The sequence below is a fragment of the Pagrus major genome, chromosome 4 (assembly GCF_040436345.1).
Source record: "Pagrus major chromosome 4, Pma_NU_1.0".
In the NCBI taxonomy this organism is placed as follows: Eukaryota; Metazoa; Chordata; class Actinopteri; order Spariformes; family Sparidae; genus Pagrus; species Pagrus major.
The window spans coordinates 20,510,421-20,527,602 of record NC_133218.1 but is presented as its reverse complement, the minus strand read 5'-3'; the positions used below and the strand labels follow the sequence as shown (position 1 = coordinate 20,527,602).

General features: G+C 39.9%; 1 protein-coding gene across 2 annotated transcripts; it reads right to left on the bottom strand.

The window, feature by feature from the left end:
- Positions 1 to 208: 208 nt before the first annotated feature.
- dync1li2 (dynein, cytoplasmic 1, light intermediate chain 2) lies at positions 209 to 15,472 on the bottom strand. 2 transcript variants are annotated; one of them, XM_073465201.1, is made up of 13 exons: positions 15,329 to 15,472; positions 14,467 to 14,540; positions 13,928 to 14,044; positions 13,579 to 13,809; positions 8,921 to 9,084; positions 7,520 to 7,613; positions 7,191 to 7,326; positions 6,940 to 7,051; positions 6,770 to 6,829; positions 5,944 to 5,988; positions 5,699 to 5,816; positions 4,573 to 4,701; positions 209 to 3,705 (listed from the first exon to the last, which is right to left on the bottom strand). In XM_073465201.1, exons 1-13 carry the CDS (start codon positions 15,412 to 15,414, stop codon positions 3,593 to 3,595), a joined length of 1,479 nt encoding a protein of 492 aa, XP_073321302.1. In that variant the 5' UTR covers positions 15,415 to 15,472; the 3' UTR covers positions 209 to 3,592. The 2 variants fall into 2 exon arrangements, with proteins under 2 accessions (XP_073321302.1, XP_073321303.1); XM_073465202.1 differs by having other exon boundaries at positions 3,585 to 3,700; positions 15,329 to 15,419.
- Positions 15,473 to 17,182: the final 1,710 nt, after the last annotated feature.

The following is a 17,182-nucleotide window of genomic DNA, read 5'->3' as shown; positions in this document are numbered from 1 at the left end:
TTACATTTCCATTTTTAATTGAGCAATCAGCACCAGTGTCAGTAATTCAATAACACTATTTCATATTGTTTTGTGCTTTCATGTGGGGTTGTTGTGGAGTAATTAATGTTGTGAAATCTTCCGTTCGCACAACCTTCAGTATTTTGTCGAAAACATGATTAATCAAACATTGCATAGACAGACACAAAAATGTAAAACATCAACCAAATTTTGGATTCTTGGTTTTATTGAAGCCAGGGGTCTGATAAACATTTTCCTTATCTTTGTCGGCGTAAGAAGCTAAGAGTCCACATGGCAGCTTAGAGGCTACAGAATTGTGTTAAAAGTCATACAATCAAACTTCTGAATTCATTCAGGACACAAAAATGCAGCCAGCCATGTGCTTACAATGTCTTGATATCCTGAATACAAAAGGACTGGAAGCAGAAGCTCAAAGTCTCATATATAGACGTAGACTGTCGATAGTGGTTGAAGGCAATTCAGTTAGGATGTGAAGAGGCAGTTGCTTTCAACTGACGCTTGAATACAAAAGTTACAACATCTTTTCATTACTCATTCTGGGGAGCGACAACCCATCTTTACAAAGAGCAAGTGCAACTTTGAAACCAAGTAGCATGAGAGCACTTCATTCCCATCAGTTAAATGCCAAATTTTAAAGTGTGGCTAGGTTTTTATGTGGAAATATCAGTGTGGTCAATCAGGTTAGGGTGACATTTTACAATTCTTTTAAAACAGAAAATGTCTGGGGACAAAATCATATTTGACAACAAAAACAAAAACAGGCCTAAGTAGGATGTAAACACAAACAAGGGTACGTTTTGTGGGCAAAAAGGACAGACCTGTAAAAGAAATGGAAATGTATTTGGTTCATCTACTTTGAGATGTCCCAAAAACATCCCTAAGCAAAAAGGTGTAATGATGATGATTTCCAAATGTACATCACCAACAGAAAGGGGTCATTCCATAGTTAACCACCAGGAGCACCTTCCATAACTTCAGCAGCAAATGCAGATAAATAATGAAGTTTTGCTGTCTAGGTTAACTTCTAGGTTCATTACTAAATGTTCTAATAAAAAGGCAGAGAGGCAAAAAAAGAAAAATATGCATTCTGTATCATTAACTGTACCAACAGGGAATTGATACAAGTGTCCCAGGGAAAAGTGCTTATTTCAACATGTGGCGGTGCTGCTCCTGGCTGCTCTTAAGTTGTGCTTCATCCACTTCGGCAACAGACCCTCAGGGGCACATTCCACCCAGTCATAAGGAAAAAAATAATAAAGGAAAAATAAAAACAATAAGAGCTTCATCTTGATCAGAAGTAAATCCAAAACAGATGTGGAGCATCATTTTGACAACAAATCAAATCATGCATAAAGTAGACTGTACACCAGTATGATCATGTGGTTATTCCCTTACAGAGCATTTTTTTTAAAATGAAGTTAAACCTTAATTGAAGACCAGTTTAGAGAATTACCATAATCTTAGGTACACAATTATTTCTCCTTCAACTCTTGAAACCCCAGATATGGTTGAGTGGAGTAAGGCATTTCTACCATTTTTACAGGGTGTTATTCAAAACAAGACTTCATAGGCAGGTCCGAAGTTTGGAATGCAAGGGCTCCATGCAAGAGTAGGACAAAATAAAATGGCCACTGGTTAATCTTATGGATGATTACAAAATATAAAAGCAGAAAATAGTGACTAACATGCATCTTTGGTTCCATGTTCCAATTCACTCCAGTTTTCCTTTTTTGCCATTATTTCAATAGCAAATAGCTGCTCTCTTAACACTTGCCATTACGTTTGTGAAAGCTACTCATATACACTATCCATAGGATTAAGTAGGGCCTTGCATACAGACTTAAGAATAATGTACACTTCATTAATTTTGATTAGATTATGGTGTCATGAAACCATAAATATCCTTACAGATTATTTGATATGGTACAGTATGCAAAAAAAAGAAAAATTTCATAACACAATTAAGCAACCCCTTAAGGACACACAATTAATTAGGAGCATTCCTGTGAAGGCAGGGCGCCCAGTGTGACAAACTGTTAGCTGTACATTGAAGGCAAAGGTTGTAGTTTTAAATGGGCACTGAGAGAGAGCGAAACAAAAAAGACCCGACTGGACAAACAGGTTTCCTACAGGGAAGTGTTCCTACAGCTACTTCATGTAGAAACTGGGAATGTTTTAACCGACATGCGAAGTACAGCGAGAATAAACCACGTGAAACCAAAAGGACACAGTGCTGTCACACTGAAGGATAAAACATCTCATCTTGTTCAAACCACAACAAATCGTTACGTGTGTATTTTGGCTGCAGAGCGAGTGGTTTCAACCACAGTGAGTGTTCGTCTGATGGACCCAAAACTTCCATCATGTGGTTTCTTCTTAATATGAGCAGCCTTTACAGTTTGTATGAAGGTATTCAATCTATTGCTCTATTGAACACCATCAGCTAGGCCACAGAAATCTTATTTCTGAAAAATAACAGACCACAGGCTTGTTGTACATTAACAAAAATGTAAAACAAAATAAATTATTTGGATGACAAGAAATGGACAAAAACCTTTTAACCGATGGTGCTACAGTGCATTTCCTCTTATGTAGACAAGCACCTCTACTATGACACAAACAGCTAACTGTGCGAGGCACTTAGGAGTTATAGTAGGAAAGATGCTGCCCAACCCCCTCCCCAAATATACACACCTGTAGCTAAAGAAGCGATTCTGTTGCGACCTCTAAGCCTGTCAAATCTCAACCAGTCTCATTTAATCAAAGAAGCTATTTTCAGAATTTGGACAGAATTGCATTTTGTACAAAATCAAAGTGAACCTGAATAGATTTTTTTGTATTTATATTTACAGAATCCTTCGAAATGATTAGAGCGAATGATATGATATGCTATCAGCTATCTGGACTTGTCATATTAGTGTCATGACGTCAGTGGCATTTTAACATGTTATGTGGATACAGATGAATTTTTGCTTAACCCGATAAATGGTGCACAAAATAAAATAAAAAGGAGGAACTTTGTATAAATACATCAGTATCATATCCAACATTTTTTTTTTTTTTTTTTACATACTACATATGTTTGCAAGTATTTAATTACTTCTCTCAATGAATATAAGTTTAAATACCTTTCCAATCACAACCAAATTCCTTCCATGAGATAAGCTGAACCAGAGGCCACAGGAGCAGTAAAATTTCCACTCTTTAAAACCCACCAGCAGGGTGTTATACCCCAGAAACCAGAGGGCCTGCAGCCCAGCACATCAGGCTGGCTGCCAGGGAGTGTGCACATATTTCCATAAACTGACACCCCTCACAAAATTACATTTACAGTGGAAGAGAGGACAGAAATAAAGCCAAGCCTTCAGCACTTATCATCTCATAAACACCTTCATTCTCTCTCTCTTCCCATCTCACAAGACCACCAAAATATCTGATAGCATCTGAACTCATTCTCGTGCAACCACTGTGTGTGCTGGCTGATATAGACATTGGGAATTTGGTCAATTTCTTTTTATGCTCGCATGTACATGTATTTTTGCAGTGGACGATGCAGCTGTTTTTGTTGCTTTCACGCTTCGTTCTCTGTTGGCGGTGGTATGTTGTTAGCTGAAACCATGGAGTCTTGTTTGCGAGTCATCCTGTCCAACTCGGCCTGGACGTCAGTCAAACCCGGCTTCTGCCCTTGGAAAAGACAGGAGACAAAGTCCAAAGTAATCTCCTGTAGCGTCTGTGTGTACTCATAAATAACAGTTTTCTATGGCCAGCAAGCGGATGGATGGGGGTTGGATAGTGTTGCGGTCCCATGCTGGGAATCGGCGGCTCGCTGCCACAGTTAACACACACATGCAAAACTAATCATCAGACAAAGGGGACATATACTCATGCATTATCCTTTCAGCTCGGTCTCAAAAAGATGTTAACTCTGTTCAGCGCTGGAACAAAACGTGAATGTCAGTGGTCTCAGACAGAGAGATGAGTTATGAGAGGTTTCCCCTCAACATTTCACTGGGTACATTCAGCCATTTCACAAACAGTATTTGACTTTGTTATATTATTGAAATATAACAAAAAACATGTGCTGGAGCTGAACATAAGAACTGTTGACATGCAAAACAGCACAGGTTACTGAAGTAAAATTACAGGTAAATAATTAGTTGAGCAAGAGTGCAGTGCGATATGACATGGAGTGAGTGGCATTAGTTTCATGGGGGCACTTATGATTGAAGGTTTGGTGCATACAGGCCTGTGACAAGTTCCTTCAGGTCTCAGAAGTTCAGTCAAAGAAGACAACTTTTCTTTCTCTCCTGTTTTAACCTTCTTTCTCAGGCTGCAGAGATAAAACTCCAGACAGCAAAATGGTCCACAGCCTCTTTCAACAACTGTTTCTAACTCCTCTTGTCTTGACTTAAGTGTACATGCAGTCTGTGCTCTGAGATGGATCTCAAGTCAAGTCAACAACAATGCTTGAGAACTGTTCTGCTAACCTGTAAGGAAGAAGGTTTGAAAATAGAAAGAGATGATGGGTGAGAGTACTTGAAGAAGTTGTACCTGTTTTCTTGGCAGACCCTTGCACTCCAGCTCCAACTGCTCCACTTCCTGGGCTCCCCGGGGCGCCAGTCTTTTTACTCAACAGGCTGTTGAAGAAGTTAGCCAGCACTCCCTCATTGGCAGCCCCCGCTGCAGGAAAAACATGGAACTTAAAATCACTTCTGCATTACTGAAACTTCTGAATTGAAAATTGCCTACGATAAGAAAACAGAGGTTTGAATAGGTTGTACATATTCTCACTTGATAACACCCACCACACTTAATTATTGAGCTGCTTGTTACCTTCTCAACACCAAGAATAATGAAAACAACAGGCTGATTATTATTAACAGTCTGGGATAGCTTCATTTACTTCTCTCAAAAAACATATCCTGCCACGTTTAATCAAAATAAGGCAATTTCTTTATCTTCTAAAGTTCAGGAACAAAGCTCTTTAACCTGTGAGGGGCGGTGTAGTGCACTCTGGTATTCGCACCACCCTCAAACCAAAACTTTTTCTCAGAGGGCTTTACTATCTGTACAGCATATGACACCTCTTATCTTAGGATCCTTGAGTTGGATAAGGAAATAGTCCACAAAGCATCCTTTATTAGAAAGAAATGTGGTGGTACAGTTGAAGAGGGTTGATCCAGCTGCTATAAACACATAACTTTCCTTTTTGAGATTTGCACACAGAATAAAATAAAGCCATTTTAGTAACAACATTTGAATTCATAACCACAATAGGCAAGTTGAACAGGCCTCTATTAAATCTTGTTCAACCCAGGCTTCTGTTGTGTTCGGCTGGAATGCACTCGGCCCCCTACTGTACTTAATAATGGAGACAAAATCATTATTTCTCCTTAAGGGTGGCCAGCTCGGGGGGAGGCGCAGGAATCTATTGTTATGTGGATTATTTTCGTTGTTACCTCTTGGGGGCAATATTGCTGCACTTAAGGAAAAAGCTATTCTCATTACAGCCAAAAGATCAAAGGGGAATGGAAAGGACTGCGATCAAAGCCGTTTTTTTGCAGGGGTCCAAACATAAAGAGAATCTTGAATTAAATACAAAACACTGTGGAGGAGTACACAGTATGAACCACAATAATCAGGTAGGAAAATAAATTAGTTCTAAAAGAGCTCCCACCTTTCATGTTAGGGTCAGGCTTTTTGACAGCAGCCATTGGTGAGCCGCTGGTCACAGTGGGTTGGCCGGCACGACCCGCGGGCCGTGGAGAGCCTGAGGCTGTCCGTCCTGGAGACTCCTGCAACACAGAGACCAAAGCAACACTGTGGTCACAAACCAATACAACAACAACAAAACAGGATAATTAGAAGAAAAAGAAAAATCTATTTCTACGGTTTGTCATTTAATAATGTTAAGACACTTACTGTTGCTCCTCTTGTTGGCGTGGCTGGCTGCTTCGCTAACATAGACTGTAGAGTAAAAAAATGTTGAAAGTAAATGTCTTAATTCGTAGGAGGTTTATGGTTTCAGCAACATGTTCTTATGCATACGAAAGGGAATCAGTGAGTCAAAATGGATATTGCTAACAGAAATGGTTGACTTATTTTGGATTTCCTCTAAAACTAATTTCAAACATACATATTTTTAAAACTTTTCATCATTTTGAAAGCCTCCACAGTGTATTCAACATAAGATTCAATCACCTCCCGTACAAACTTTGATTTTGATGTCCACAATTAGAAGGACAGTCAGTGCAGAACGAAACCTCAACTAACACTGAACACTTCTCTAACCTGTAAAGCTGAAGCCTTGGTTGAATGTTTTTTTTAGATTGCCTTTTTTGTCCACAAAATAGGAAGTGGAGATAATGTTACTTGCCATGTAGAAGTTTCAGATGTTCACCAGCACATGACTAAAAGTATGCAAATGTATTTAATAATGAATGCCAGTTCAGGATCACCACAATCTAACAAAAGTCCTGGCATCAAGTTTAGCCAATTTTAGCAGTTTAAGGTTTTTGAGATAGCTTTGCTAAACAGATGAAAAATCCCCCCCCCCCTCTATTTTCTCATGCTACAACAAACACTCGAACCATTAACAAAACATCTGTCCATGTTATCCACTTTGATCAGGGAGAAGACATTTTGGCAGCTTGCATTTGAAATCAACATATGGAATTTTCTGACACTCTCTCAATGTCAGTAGCTGGTGACAGAAATCATGAAATATGCAAGAAAGACTGACACATACCTGTTGCTTCATCAGGAAAACCTGCTCATCCTCTGCACATATCTCTTTGTCATGAACCAGCTGTGAAGAAGAGTCCAGGAGAAGGCATGCGGTTATTCAATTGACTGTTTTGGATTGTAATGTCATCCTTTAGGTTGAGTTGGAAGTTGTCAGTATTTGCATTGCCATACCTTTCGTACTGGGGGCTTTGTGATAAAATCTTCAAATGGATCTTCAGGTCTGACTGTTGTGAAGTTTTCATGCAAAATCCCAATTTTCTTCTCATTATCCCATCCAGATGGACTAAAAGAAAGAGGGAAACAGTTTAACTACATGTGGTGTATTGATATAAATTCTATTACGGTTGATTACTTTAAGTTTTTTACATAGAATAAAAATGAGAATTGGGTTTTGGTATAAAACCATCTGTTGCCTCACTTACATGAACACTGCATCCTTCTCCACCACTAAGGCAGGCGTGGTGAACTGGAAGTCATACATCTTATGTACTATATATTTGTAAAGCAGGTCCATGTTCTTCTCCTCTTTGACTGAAGTATAGATCAGGCCAGCTCCATCTGTTACATTCAGTTAAGGCATCAAGCCATCAGGTAATGACATAAATAGTAGGTAAGGTGATTATATTCAGACATAACACAGATTAACATAACAGAATATTAAGGACCACATAAAAAAACCCTGACGTATGGCCCATTCTGTTCGAACAGTCAGTGTTTAATTACAATGAATATCAAACAATTAAAAGGATACACTGTAAGGAAAATCGCCTGATGTGGGACTGGATGAAATCGAAGTGCTCCTCTCTGTAGTCGTGCTCCTTCTCTAGTACACTGACTGCGTCGCACTGAAGAATTAGGGATTGAAAGAAGAAAAAGATAAATATTTTAACTGCACAGACAATAAAATGCTAGAATTCACAAACAAAGGGACATGGTTACATTGCTCTCTGCATCTTCAGCCAATTTTACCCTGACTGGGAGAGACAGTTGTGATTCACATCAATACACCCCCTTCCAAATGTTGTTTTTTTCCTCTCTTAAGTGCCCAGTAAAATATAATTGTCCTAGGAAGTTATTCACAACACAGAAATGTAAACAGATCAGCGACAGCAAATGACTGAGGCAGGAGTTGGTGAGGGTTAGAAGGAAGGACACCTTCAAATCACTATGTGCTCTGAGGACATGGTTGCAAACTTGCCCTTGGAAGGCTCTGGGAAGAGATTTTTGGTGTGCTGCCTGCTGAGCCTCTGCTACAACCTGGCATGAATCCCAAGATGATGACCTCTACTTTCTCTACTCTTTCATGATTAGTCATGACAGAAGGGACCAGGTTTGAAAGAAGACTGACAGCAGAGTTTTACAGTCAAAAGTAAAAAGAATTCTCAATTTTAACCATCTATAGATAAAATGAAGAACTATATAGCAAATAATGGTTTTGAAGAATGTCTCCCTCTCCCAAGCTGAATCCTTTTTCCTCTGAGAAGGGCTAAACAGAAGCACCTCACATAAAAAAGGCACATTCACCATTTTTTGGTCACAGCTAGCATGTGAAACTCTGCTGATGGCTGCACTGTGTTTTCCAGAACTAGTCCTGCCTGGAGGGTTAACAAGCAAGTATAATGGCCGCTTTTCATTAGAGGAAGCTGCCTTACAAAAGCACAACATAAAACTGCTGCTAATGCACATGTATCATTATTGGTTTGGACTGACTCTACATGCAGTCTGTGCCTCACATGGTGACAACTCAAGAACCCATCAGAGGAAACAAGCAGTGAGGGCTTCTGTCAGGGTGTCAAAGGAAGCTTTCTGTGCCATTTTACCTCATGCAACTCAGAGCTCAGTAGAGAAAAGGTACCAGCAGGCTAGCAGGACATTTATACAAACAACAGTGATAATTTTGAGTGAGGACAGGTTGTTCTTATTTGCAGTAAATGGAACAATATCGCCATACTGCATCACCATGTTTAAGTATTCCATTAGGTTTTATTCAGTATCATTCCTTTGACTGACTCTTTGGTCACATGGATGTAGTATTAGGTCAGAGAAGCTTTGATAGATAAATCCTCTTCTGGCAATACCAAAGTATTAGCCCTCTCTTGAAAGAGTCGATGGCTTCACATACAAGAGTCTTGGGGCTGAAGGAAGTATTTACCTTTGAGCAAACTATTAGCACTGGAATGCCCAGGTTGTGTGTGAGTGTGTTGTCCCCAAGCGGTAGCACGACGGCCTCCTCTTCCCCTGCTGTCGGGGCCCGTCTCTGTGGGGAGGCTGGGGTGGCATCCTCCGGCTCTGCATACTCTTGAAAAGCTTTCACCACTAGTGGAAAGACAAAGGGAGTAAGAGATTCAAAACATTAGTGAACAAAACATACAACTCCAGATAAGCTCAATAAAAATGAAGATTAGTTATGTTTCCAATGTCTTTATCTGCCTCACTGTGTCTCTTTTGTTAATGATGATGCTTGGTCTCACATACTCTTGTTTACCTTGTTTTCTATCATACTGACTCCTGGTTCACAATACATCACTAAAAGAACAGTTGTCTTTTTATAAGAAAATCCAAAATGAAAGGAGATCTCATCATGTACCCATAGGTATAAATAATAAAAGAAAATCAGCAATGCTTTTGTAGACCTTCCTCTTACCCAATAAAAATGTCTCTCACTCCCAAGTGGTTTGCACTACATTCTCTCTGCCTTATAACCTCATTCAACAGGCATTTAATATAGGACAACACAGAATAACACCAAGTTATATAAATTAACAAGTTATGTGCAAAAAGTTGATGACATGGCTAACAAAAAAAATCTGAAATATAAATGTGTCGGGCAGTAGAAACACATTAAGCAAGCAAACTAAGCCACTTGTAGCCTCTGCAACACCCTGATGCAGAATTATAAACCTGGTTTTACAGTGCAGTGTAAAATGTTGTGCTCAGCCTCAAACTATGTTGCTGAAATTAGATCATGGGGTACTTAAGAGTAGACTTTACTGGCATATAAACATATTCACACTTTTTCCAAATACCTGTTGGAAAAAAAAATCCAAACTTAAATACACATTAAGCAGTCATTACTGATATATAGTGTAGTATCATTGGTGTTAACATGAAAAATCTCCAGTTACATAATAAGCCTTGGGTGAAAGGTAGAAAAACATATATATATAAATGGCATCCTACTTTACTAATTCGCTTCCCCAGTTGTCAAGACATTTACAAGGCTGTGGTGTGAGGAAGAGGTGGTGGTGGGTGGGAGGGTTATATGCAGGAAGCTTTGGCCTACTTCCTCAGGAGCTTCGGGAATGCAGTTGGGGACAGCCCACAAAGCCAGATTGACTCGCCGTTTTGAGCCTCCTTTACTTTTAAACATGGGATTTAGTATATGGGGCGACAACATGTGTTCCAAGCAATCTAAAAAGGGAACCCTTCTTGGACACAGGATTACACAAATCCAGTGCATACACACGAATAGGTTAGAGTATGTATATTAGAGCTTAAAGGCAGGAATTTAACATGATGATTTTACACCACCCAAAAGAAGATTCATAAAAATATCTGGTCCCCAGCTGAGGTTTATATACAGAGGACATCTGAACTTAATTTGGCAAAAATTTGAATGACTTCGAGAAGTCAGACTTTCATCTAATCCTTTTCAGTGCAGAGTCTTAAAGCTACACAGGAGGTCTGCTGGGCCTTGAGATGGCACACAACTAGGTGATTTAATAAATGAATAACAGGCGAGAGACAACATTTATTGGGCAGTGATCAAACCTACAGCAGGTATGTGATGCTATAAAAGGAGAGATCTTGGGTGGAGTATCCCTTTAAAATAGAAAGTGAAGACAGACAGACTTTGCCCCACTAAGACCTGTTTATCTGTTCCACAAACAAAGGTGAGGTCCGAATGCATTGGCACACATAATCGAGGACAGTTCGGCCTTCATTAAATCAAATATACTGTACTTTAAGTCTTGAAACTTAGACCTTCTTCAAAGAAATATTTCACCACTTATGCAGTAGAAAGACATATTTCTGAAATTGGTGCGATATGACAAGAGAAAACATAGAAAAAGGGCTTTGGTATTCAGTAGAAGGAAGAAAACCTCCAAAAATAAGAGTGCACTGCTCCGAACTACACAACTGCACGCTGGTCGGTGAGGTACTGCGAGTTGTTTGATGCTTGGGCTTTGGTTTGTCTGTGTTCCAGCAAAAAAAAAAAAGGCAGCTGCCTGCTCACAAACGTTCTAGTATTACAGCCAATACAACAGCACATTAATACATTTTAGGTGAGAAATAGGCAATGCAGAGTCGCCCTTCTCTTGATCCAAACTTTTTTCCCCAAGGATGGAAGTCATATTTGTTCATTCAATCATAGCAATCATGTTCTTGATGTCAAACCAAGAAGGTAAGAGTTAGGGCAAGGGGTTTGAGTGGGCATTAATGGTTCATTATGATTGAATGATTCTGCTGTCATCTTTGGAAAAACAATAGCATGTCTGTGGAAGTGAACAAACAAAACATTCAGAAAATGCAGAAGTACAATCTGTAGCTCAGACAACAGCTCTAGACCCAGCAGAAGCCCATCTGATGACTAATACATGAGCTCTGGTTGCAAGTAAGATGGAGAGAAGTTGAACATTGTTCACTTGCACATAATACCCATATTGTGATGATACAAACCTGGCTGAAAATCAGCAAAATTTCACTTTAATCATTGGGATCCTTATTACATAATTGTTTTTGTACGATTAAAGCTGTCTGTACTGGCCACACAAGCAAATTTGGGGTCACCTGCTATTAACATTTGAATCAGTCTTAAACTGTTTACTAGTTAATGGCTCAAACACGTTTTACAGCTGCCAACCCTTTTTCCTTTTCCTAACAGACCTAGAGTCAAAACAAAATACCCGACATATTTGCCTAGACACCAGTCACAGATACTGTAGCTAAAGAAAAAGAAAAAGAATCTCTGTGTCATCACTACCACAGAGGACTCAGAGTTAAATATTTCCCATTTCAACATGCGGTCCCAGCAGCAATAGGCTCATCCTGTAATTTGACTTGAGACGACTCCAGTAGCCAGCCTTCTTCAGTTACAGCACAACAGGAGTCAGAACGTCCGGCCCACTGACTGCATTCAGACCCGCTCAGTTTACGTCCCTTCCTTTCCCTGACGCTGCTGCCGGGAGGGGAGGGAACAATGATGCAAGACGCCTGCAAGACTCCCTGGACAACAGCCACTGACACACACACACAAACTTCCAGTCTGTCTGTCAGCCTGTCTCTCTCACTCACACACTCATATCCACAAATAATCTGACCAGATTTTACCAATCTGCTTCTGACATCACCACAGACAGGGTGGAAGATGCTTTATCTGGATGACATGGCTCAGCTAAAAAGGAAATCTGACCATGTCAGTGGGTGGGGTCAAAATGTTAAGTAGGAGGAACTGTACAGAAATCTGACAAACAGATTTAAAGTTAAACCCAAAAAACAGACCAAATTGTGAGGACTCCTCAAGTGCACAGAAAAACACTACAACTGCACTTTAGCTGTAATGTAGCTGCAATCCTACATTTGGTGAACAAGATATAATGTATCATTTCCAGGCAGTATTTCCTTTCTAATGCATTGTATAAAAATCACCTATGCTTAACTGTTACAGCAGCTTGAACTGAAAAAAGCCAGTAAAACAAGATGAAAATGTGGACCCATTAAAAGTCATTATACCCACTTAATGTGTTTGTGTTTAACAATGTGCTTGAGTCATCACTTGGCTACCAGCTTCCCTTTTCTTTTTCACATGTTTGCCAGCAGATTAGACTACTTGTTACTACTTGTCAGTGTATTGCCATGCTGTATGTCAAAGCATTTTTAAAACTGTTCTGTCATATTCGTCTGCACTAATTAAACTATTTGACTCCTTTGCAGTAAGTCATTTCAGTCTTGCAAAGGCAGCAGGGCAATTCCAAGGCACAGAGGAGGCTTCTGTAAAACCCTGCCAGCTGAACTAAGTTGTCTTGAAAACAAGAATCTCTACAAAAACAAAAGAACTGTTCAAACTGTTCATAAGCGAGAGATGACCACATCTAAAATTAACAGGAGAACAACATCTCTGAGTGCATTACATTCATTGATCTGCAGAACTCGCCTCCAGCAAGAACACGCAGCTGAGGATCATGGGCCTCTCTGATGATGACCTAGAAACATCTGTGACAATGTGTAATGTTACACAGCGTTTGCCTTCCATGCTATGCAGCCAGGGACCAATCTCTCCTTGTTCCAGGCAGCCAGTCAGCAAGGAGTCTGGCTCTTATGTAAGACTGCCATTGCTTCCACACTGGGATGCTTCAGGCTTCTTCTCTGAGTGCTTTTTTCTTTTAGCCCTCTCCTGAGTCATATCAATCTTAACCAACGTCTCTACTTTAACAAATTCATAGCATTTTAACGCACATTGACCACTCCTTTAATCCTTTCATGGTCATCTTTGCATTGACCCAATGGTCAACCAGGGAACGGGCCAGCTATGTGATAAAAATGTACACATGCTAATTTAGAGATAATATTGAACAGTAGAAGAAAATTTGAGATTTAAGCTCTAAACCACTTTAAAAAACGCATAGTTTGAAGCTGGGTCCAGAGGGAAACAAAAGTTTTATACAAAATGCTAGTAATCTTCTAAATAAAAGCCCTGTATGTGTACCAATGAAAAACACATCATTGAGGATTTACTAAACTGGACGTTTAATTTCGCTACCATCCAAAATGCGAGTAACGTATGAGTAGATAAATTCAAACACTACTTACTCTTCTGCTCCATTTCTCTCATGTCCTCAGGTTGGAGCTTGAGCTTGTCCACATGGTCACGCATCACGCTCCCCCACTTCTGCAGCGACTCCATAATGGTCCAGGGCCGTGACATATCCGCAACAAACACCGCTAAACAGTCAGGTAGTGACTGGGCTGAAACAGCAAACTTAAGTAGGCCTTTGTGGTATAGGTCTCCGTCCAGGATCCACACATTACAGCGGGTAAGGTCTGCAGAGAAACAAACAACCAAAATGCGAATTACATATAAGCGACACAATTGTTGTTTTATTTTTTAAAGGCTACTGCTCTAAAACAAGCACAGAAATGTTACAGCTGGTAAACCTACCATCTCTGTCCTCATCATGGACATTTAAGTACAGATACTCCAGTCCCCTCCCTCTCTTGTTGTGATCAGCTCCTTGAAGTTTGGCCACAAGTGACGTTTTTCCCGATCCATCCTCACCTGCAAGACAGATTATTCATCAGCTTACATTTGACATTATTCATTATCATTAGTAGCAGTCGTATTATTCTTCAATCTTTCTATCTCCAATGCAATGACTCATGCCCGTCAGAGGCTGCCAATCTTTCAAACAAGTCTCTCTGTTCAATAGCAGTATTTCTCACATTTTCTGAAAGACCAACCCACATAAGTACTCCCGCACCCAAGTAGACTTCTCTGTATTTCGTGTTTATTATGTCTTCCTTACAAGAGTGTGGGAAGAAACAGCGCTGTTTAAAAAGTCAGAACGGTTTTAAAGTGCAAGCAATCGTTTTGGTGAGTTCAGTGTGGTTTTGCAGTTTGCGGGCCCTTCACACCCCTCAGGGTTGACCATCACAAATAAACATACAAACAATGCAGAAGGGAGACTTTCACACACTTACCAAATACCAGGATGTTTTTTCCTGATGGCAACTTTGAACTCGATCTAGTTGAAACTTCACTCAGTATTGAGGACCTACAAGAAACAACAAGACACACATTGAGGAAAACAGACACACAGTCCAGTGGCACATTTGACAGCTACCTATCTGAAAACATAAGCTGCTACCAAAACAGTAAATGGTCTGCTAATATTACATAACTCACAACGATAGAGAAGATTATTCCACTGTTTCTATAAGCCCAGTGATGTGTCCACGACAACACGAAAAAAAGCAGGAAATGATAAGTCATCTGCACTGACCGGTAAGCTAGACATAAGTAGCTAGCAAAGGACATGAAACCACAAGCTGAAGCATCATAAGTGCACGATTCCTAATGATAAGCTCTTACTAAAACCAACGTTATTTTTCTACACACTTTCAGTCGGTTATGGTATTCGCTTGTTATCGTTTTCGTCCCTGTTAGCTTGTTGTATCCTGCATAAAGGAGCTAGTTGGTAGTTAGGTGTTGTCTTAACGTCAGCTAACAGCTAAAGCCCCTGACAGTATGAATGGCTGTCTCAAACTTGATTGATCATTCAACAAACCCCCTTGTTTTAATATAACTTGCTAATGGTAAGTTAATCAGCAGTAACGCTAGTCCACTCAGCATAGCTGACGTTAGCCGAGCTGCTAACACAAGTAACGTAAGCTAGCACACTGGCCGCCCAGCTTCAGTTAGTGCTAGCTAGTGTTACTGCTAGCCGGGCCGGTGTCTGATTGTGAGCGACCGGCAGTGACAAAGCAAGAACCACTACGGCTGTCATTTTCCAAGAAGGGCCACGACAGACATGAAGTCGTTTAAAAGAGCAGCAGGACTTGCCAGAGGTTTTGTCCTTCTTCTTCTTCGTTGTTGTTGTCGCCTGCCCCGGCTGGGCCCGGGAGCTGTTTCTCCAGAACGGGAGCCATCTTCTCTTTCTACAACCACAAAGGCAAGGCCCTGCTTCTTGGGCACCACTAGCACCGCCCTCCTCCAAGTAGCCAAGGGTGCGTTAGATTTATTGACTGTGACGTCGCGCCGGCACCCTGGGTCCACCTCTGCGCAGTAAAGTAGCTACAAAATGTTGTTTTTTGAGTGCTTTAATGATTCTTATGAGAAAATAAATGCTTATTTTACTCAATGTGATAATAATGACACATAAAATGTTTGAGACATGTAGACTATTTTTGTGGTTCAAACATGGGTTGAAACAATCAAGCTGAACTCTTGGCCACATCCCAATAGGTGATGTCATAGCAGCTGATGGAGGACACTGTGTGATATCAACATTTGCCTTGTGGCCAAAACCTCAACATGCTTCAAAGTTTCAGCCCATAGCATATGCAGGTTTGTGTGATTTGTGTGGATTTACCCTTTAAGTCTTAAACTTCAACAGGTAACTGGTCAAGATGGGTCCAACTTTACGATTTTGAGCTTTCCTTGAAGGTGCACTATGTAGTTTTGGGGAAGAAATTTTAATCAAAAGAGAAAGTTCTTCATTGACTGATTTTTTTTTATCCCCAATCTCCATTTGCATGACAGAATAAACTGAATAAACAAACTGACCTTAAAGGGGCACTATTTTGGAGAAGAAATTCAAACTCAGAATTTTAATATTTACAATATTAAAGAGGTAATGATACAAACTCACAAATATTGATCTTTTCCATGACTGAATAAACAAGCTGTTCTCAGAGGAAAATAAGGTCCCCAGAACACTGTTTGAAGCTAGAAAGGTGGCAGGGTCCACCACATATAAACAAAATAAACAGTATGAAATTGTGTTGTCCTTTAAGGTCAATTTGTTCACTCAGTTTATTCAGCCATGAAAACAATGTGAGTTTGTTTATTTAATTTATCTAGGCATTTAGGCATTCTTCTGATTTAAATTTCTTCCCCAAAACTACATAGTGCACCTTTAAAGGACATCACAATTACTTTGTTTATATTTGGCGGACCCTGCCACCTCTCTAGCTTCAAACGGTGTTCTGGGGACCTTATTTTCCTCTGAGAGAGTTTATTCAGTTAGGGGGGAAAAATAAATAAATCTGAGTTTGTATTATTACCTCATTAATAATGTAAATATTAAAATTCTGAGTTTGCATTTCTTCTCTAAAACTTAATCCTCATAGTGCCCCTTTAAAGTACATTCATACTTCTTCTGCCAGTCTTCTCCTACTGCAAGTAAAATGAAGAAAGTGGGTATTGAATGGGTGTCATGGTTGCCCAGCAGTCTAATAAACACATACCATGACGGTATCCCTAGATACAGTTAAACAAACATGTCAGTGATTCAAGAACAAGTTAAAAGATGTTGATCTGTAAAAGATGCTTTTATGGGGTCAGGAATGATAATAACGGAAGTACAGGCATTGTACACTGGTTTGGTATCTGTTGAAGTCATATGTTTTAGAGTAATTCACCGCAGGGTTTAACTCTTGAACCTGGTTTTGTTCACATAAACAGCTTTGTCTGTAGAGTTCCTTGCATTACACTGAACCTAATAGGCAAGATATAGCTATTTCAGAAGCATTCATGAATTTTGTCATGAAACCAATCTTCCCCATCCTAAATGAAAGCTTTGTGGGATGCCTTTTTGTGACCTATCAACAGTATTGTGATACAACATTAACGTGGACATCGGTAGCAAAAACACAGAAGCTGTAAAGGCGACCAAATTTTATGTGTGACAGCACA

What these genes read in the sequence shown, in the direction of transcription:
- dync1li2 (XM_073465201.1), bottom strand. Translation starts at nt 15,414, where the DNA reads ATGGCTCCCGTTCTGGAGAAACAGCTCCCGGGCCCAGCCGGGGCAGGC. An exon ending in GAGAGAAATGGAGCAGAAGA is followed by an intron (nt 9,085 to 13,578) that starts GTAAGTAGTGTT and finishes TCTTTCCACTAG; the next exon opens with TGGTGAAAGCTTTTCAAGAG. An exon ending in TTTTCCTGATGAAGCAACAG is followed by an intron (nt 5,989 to 6,769) that starts GTATGTGTCAGT and finishes TTTACTCTACAG; the next exon opens with TCTATGTTAGCGAAGCAGCC.